At 67.2% G+C, this 5,327-nt stretch overlaps 2 protein-coding genes across 2 annotated transcripts; one reads left to right on the top strand and one right to left on the bottom strand.

Moving 5' to 3' along the window:
• Positions 1-20: 20 nt before the first annotated feature.
• Positions 21-1,276, bottom strand: MNEG_13638 (glutamate--cysteine ligase; the record flags this gene model as incomplete). The annotated part of the gene is made up of 2 exons (XM_014037891.1): positions 21-131; positions 413-1,276. 2 exons carry the CDS (start codon positions 1,274-1,276, stop codon positions 21-23), a joined length of 975 nt encoding a protein of 324 aa, XP_013893345.1.
• A 466-nt stretch (positions 1,277-1,742) lies between these two features.
• Positions 1,743-5,016, top strand: MNEG_13637 (chromosome condensation complex condensin, subunit H; the record flags this gene model as incomplete). Its single annotated transcript, XM_014037890.1, has 8 exons — positions 1,743-1,832; positions 2,054-2,109; positions 2,309-2,700; positions 2,923-3,129; positions 3,464-3,588; positions 3,805-4,003; positions 4,207-4,924; positions 5,010-5,016. 8 exons carry the CDS (start codon positions 1,743-1,745, stop codon positions 5,014-5,016), a joined length of 1,794 nt encoding a protein of 597 aa, XP_013893344.1.
• Positions 5,017-5,327: the final 311 nt, after the last annotated feature.

The raw sequence follows: 5,327 nt of genomic DNA, 5'->3' as shown, positions 1-5,327 counted from the left end.
GGGGGAGGGAGGTGGGCCGGTCAGCTGAGGGGGTTGGGCGCTGCGGCAGGGCTGGCGAGCGCGGCAGCGCAGGGCACGGGTTGCCGCGCCTGCTGCCGCTGCAGCTGCTGCTGCTGCCGCTGCAGCTGCCGCTGCTTGATGCAAAGCCGACGCACGGGAGCTGCTACGAGGGCACTGCTCGCATGACAGCATCGCAGCCAGCTGCAGCGCCCTGCCTGGCGGCTAGTGCGGCCAAACTGTGAGCCCTTGCCCCCCCATCCATGCACGGCCGACCGCCAGCCCCCGACCAGCCGCGCCGCCACCTGCCGCCACCGCCGCCACCGCTGCCCCCGCCCGCGCCCTCTCCCAACCCATACATACACCCAGCCCCGCTGCCCGCGCCCTCCAAGCCGCCCGCGCCGCGCGTGCGCACCTCCATAAAGTCCCGCCAGCTCATGCCGAGCGCATCGATGTACTTGCCCTTGCGGTACACAAAGTACATGGGCACGTCCATGGCGTAGTCCACGTACCGCTCGAACGACATGCCCTTCTCAAACACAAACGGCAGCCCGCCGGTCCGCGCCTTGTCCACGTCCATCCAGACGCGCGCCCGCGTGCTGACCTCGCCGGTCGGCTTGCCCTCGCAGAACGGCGAGTTGGCAAACAGCGCGACTGCGACGGGCTGCAGCGCGAGGCCGATGCGGAACTTCTCCACCATGTCGGCCTCGGACTCGTAGTCCAGGTTGACCTGGATAGTGCAGGTGCGGAACATCATGTCCAGGCCGCGCGTGCCGACGGTGGGCATGTAGGCCTTCATGAGGCGGTAGCGGTCCTTGGGCATGACGGGGATCTCGTTGATGGCCCACTTGGGGTCGAAGCCCGAGCCCAGAAAGCCGATGCCCAGCTCCTCGGCGATGGACTTGGCCTGGTACAGGTGGCTGTTGACCTCGGCGCACGTCTGGTGCAGCGTCGCGACGGGCGCGCCGCTGAGCTCGAACTGGCCGCCGGGCTCGAGCGTGACGGTCTGCTTGTCCAGCGCGACGCCGATTGTGAGGTCGCCCTCTTTGATTGGCTTCCAGCCGAAGCGCGACTCGAGCTTGCCAAACACCTGGCGAATCTCGTCGTAGTCCATGCGGCGCTTGTCGGCGACGCGGAAGCCCAGCTTCTCGTGCTCCGTACCAATGCGCCAGCGGTCCCGTGTCTTGCAGCCGGAACTTATGTGCTCTATTAGGTCCTCCCGAGTGACAGGGACGGCGGGGCCCTCTTGGGGCGCATTTGCGGGGCATATGATCTGCATCCCCCTCCGCAAACGCCTACCGCCCGCTTGCGGGCGGCATGGGCCTGGCCTAGAAGCGCATGGCTGCCCAATGACGCCTGCCGCCGCTGTTAAGGCGGTGTTGGCCTGCATTGCCTGTGGACAGCGCGCGGCTCCACGCTGCCTGCACTTTTACTGTGTGGGTCTATACAATGAATATCAATAACTATTTCAAATGTCACGTGCTATGAATGGGCCATGGACACAGGATTCATCAGCCGAGCGTGGCTGTGAGTCGTCATAGGTGATACATGCAAGCTCAAAAAGGGTGGCAGCTGTCGGTGTAGCGCGCACCGTGCTGACACCGGAGATATGTAGATGCCTGTTCAATTTTGCTGTCCGATACCAAACACCGAGGAGACCTTGGCAGAGATCTATTGCCTCAGCCCTGAGGCGATCTGAAAGTCCGTATGGACAGCGTAGGGGGGCTCCTACTGTAACAAACAGTATGGAGGCGCTGCTGACCCCCGTGGCGGCCAGGCGAGGACGGCGAAGCCAGGCCACGCCGGGCAAGCGAACTCCACTGTCGACGCCGCAGGTGTGCGCAAGCGCCGCTGCGCTTAGAAGTCCTGCCTGCAGGCTGGAGCAAGCAAGGCCAAACGCGGCTGGCAAGCATCGCCTGTCCTGGCTGGCGATGCGAGCAGCAGGGCCTGCCTCATCTCCGCGCGTACAGCTCTGCGTATTTGTTGTTGCCCGGTGGCGGCACCCACACGGTGCTGCTCGCCACAACCGCACCCGCCCGTGCGCCGCCGCGCGCAGTCCGCCCTGACGCCCAACGACGATGCGGCAGAGAAGGCCAAGGCCAGGAAGCACAGGTGGGGACTGCAGCCGACGGCAGCCAAACACTGTGAGCAGCATCAATGGCTGCACAGCCAGTTGAGGCGAATAGCCGCAGCATTCTGACCGATCCCAGGGCAAATCCGCCACACGCCTGTGCCATCGCACCAGCCCATGACATGCGCACCGTGACCAAGGCCGCGCCCGGCGGCCCCCCTCCGCCTGCCGCCCTTGCAGGCAGGCGGAGCGCATGCGCAAGTCCCTGGCCGGCGAGTTCGGCGGGCCCGCCGCGAGCGGCGGCGCCGGGGAGGGGCCGGCGCTGCGGCTGTCCGAGTCAGAGCTGCGCACCATGCTGGACCTTGCCCTCAAGCTTGCGGCAGAGAATAAGATCAACGACCGTAACATGTGGTCGCTGCCGCTGATCGACCACCTGCCGGACATGGTGCAGCGCGCGGCGCCCGACCCCGCCACGGGCGGCGCCGGGGAGGGCGGCGCGGGCGGCAACTACTTCTCGCGCATCAGCGGGGGTCTGGACGCGGGCGTGCAGATCTACGCGCGGCGGGTGGACGCGACGTGGAAGCAGACGCTGCTGACGCTGCGCGGGGCGCCGCAGGTGGACGGCAAGGAAGGTGAGGGGATGTTGTGCCGTGGGGGCCCAGGCGAGCTGGGGCCCGCCTTGCACAGCAGCGCAGAGTCTTGCATCAGCAAAGCAGGGGGCAAGCTTGTCAGGGGCATGCAGCGGCAGTCCCGCCGACACAGCGCTGGTGACCAAGCTGATGCTGTTTCAGCTTCTCTCAACCTTCATCAGCCGGCAACCAACCCCGCACCACTTCTCGACTCTGTCGTTTCAGGCGACTCCCAGGACCCGGAGGGCAGCCAGGACGCGGGCGCAGCGGGCGCCGACGCCAAGCGCCGCCGCCGCGGCGGGGCCGAGCCGCGGGAGGACGACACGCTAGCTGAGGCGCGGCAGCTTTGCAGGAAGCAGGAGGACAGCAGCTTTGCCGTGGACCCGCTGTGCCACCACATGAGCCAGATCTTCGACGAGGACGGCGCCCAGGGTGGGTGGGGCTGCTTCAGCCTAGCTGCCGTTGCTGCAATGGGTTACGAATGGGATCAAGGGCGCTGAGGCTGCATCATTTGATGGGGAATTCAAGTGGGCTTCATGGCTTGTCAGGGAGGATGCCATGAAAATTAGGAAAGTTTACCTGGAGGGCAATGCTGCTGCTTCTGCTGGTGCTGCTCCTGGTGCTGCTCCTGGTGGCGCTGCTGCTGCCCCAGTTGTAGCCATTGAGGCACAACCCCTCACCAAAATCTTGCGTCACTCTGTGCATATAGGACACAACCTCTGCGCAACTGTCTCCCACCTCGTCCCGCCCATGTCCCCCTCATTAGGCATGCTGCTGCTCAACCGCGGCGTGTACAGCGGCAGCACCATCATGTTTGAGTCTGGGGGCGTCCCAGAGGACCACTTCCCGCTGGCGCCCGTGGCGGCCGCGCAGCAGGAGCAGGAGGCGGCGGTGGGTGTTGCACGCGAGGGGGCTGCGCACCCCTGCAACGCGTGCACTCAATGGATGACAGGGTGTGCGCCCGCTATCTAGCAGCGTTGTGCGTGGATCGCTGCACCTTGCATACCTGCCTTGGGTGCCTTTGCTGTCCAGCGCTCTGCAGCTTGACGCGCCAACTACCTCCCGCCTGCATCACGCATTGCGCTTGGCTGGCGCTGCGCCGAGCAGGTTGACCTGACACTGCTGAGGCCGCTGCTGCAGCAGCTGCAGGAGCAGCAGCGCGGCGCGCCGCCCCCAGGCTCCTGCGCCGCCATCGCGCCGGCCATGCGCGGTCTGCACGCGCTGCTGGCTGGTCAAGGGCTGGAGCCGCAAGCTGACGAGGCGGAGGTGGAGGCGGATGTCGCAGCCATCATGGCGGCCGTTGAGGGTGGGTGGCGGCAACATGAGGGCAGCAAGGGAATGGCTGGGGTTGGCCAGGTCCTGGGGCCGATCTCAGGCCCCGCAAGGCGGCACCACAGCGCAACGACTTATGTTTCAGCCATGCGCAGGCGCCGCCCCGATTAATTACCCACTTAATGCACCACCTGCTGCTGATGCTGCTGAAGCTCCTGCTGCTGTGCCAATTCGCAGGCGACTGTGCGCGCTTCGCTGCAGCCTGCCGGCCGCGCGCTGCGGCCCTCGCCCGCGGTGCCTCGGCTGGAGCACGCCCCGGCGCGAGCGGCGCGGAGGGCGCGCGGACAACTCCTTGCGCCGCCACCGGCGACGGCGCAGAGGACGACTGCATGGCTGACTCAGCGGCAGGTCCAGGCAGTGGCGACGCTGACATGGCCGACCAAGGCGCTGTCGGGGCGGCCGGCTGGAACGGGGATGCCAGGGAGGCGGAGGATGCTGACAGCATGGATGCCGCGGATGCTGTGGAGGGCGCGGCGCGGCGCGCGGCGGAACGCGCAGAGGCGGAGGAGGGGGCGCGCCTGGCCGAGCAGTACACGCAGTGCGACGACGACGGCGGCGCGTACGACGACGGTGGCGGCGACGCGTGGGGCGGCGGCGGCGACGACGGGGATAGCGACGGCGAGGTCGGCAGGAGCGAGGGGCCAGAGGGCGCGGGCGCGGGCGCGGGCGCGGCAGAGGAGCACGCGTTGGCCGGGCTGGGGGCTGTCATGGGGGAGGACTCGCTGCAGTGGCTGCTGGGTGCGGAGCGCGGCGGCGGCAGCGGCGTCATGCGCGGCGCGGGCTGGGCGGGCAGCAGCTACTGGCGGTTCCAGCGCGCGCCGGGCGCGGCGCAGGCGGGGGGCGTTGCCGCGCGCAAAGCGGCCGACGGCGGCGCAAAGGGCAAACGCGGCAAGAGGTGCGCCTCGCGTGCTGGTGCACCTTTGCGGGGATGTTGCTCAACTACTGCCCAGCGCGGAGACGCGACGCTGCTCTCTGTGCAGTGGTTAGCCGTTTGTCCTGGGCTTGCACTGGTTTTTCTGGAAATGCACTCAGCCAGGTGATTAGCGTGTCTCCTGGTCTCATCAAACCCCAATGCGTCTTCCCTGCAGGGCGGCCGACACCTTCATCAACTTTGAGGCGCCACCGCCCATTCCTGCGGGCGCGTTGGCGGCGGGCACGCTGAAGCAGACCACGCTGGCCACGTGTGCCCCAGCCGACACGCTGCTGCCGGAGGACTTCAGATACGAGGTGAGGACTTCAGAGCTGTCAAGTTGTGGTTGTGCGTGTATGTTTATGCATACGCTCGTGTGTGGGTGGGT

This window comes from Monoraphidium neglectum (assembly GCF_000611645.1).
Source record: "Monoraphidium neglectum strain SAG 48.87 unplaced genomic scaffold scaffold03953, whole genome shotgun sequence".
NCBI classification, from domain to species: Eukaryota; Viridiplantae; Chlorophyta; class Chlorophyceae; order Sphaeropleales; family Selenastraceae; genus Monoraphidium; species Monoraphidium neglectum.
Note: the sequence above shows the minus strand (reverse complement) of the source record. Positions and strands in the feature narration are given on the sequence as shown.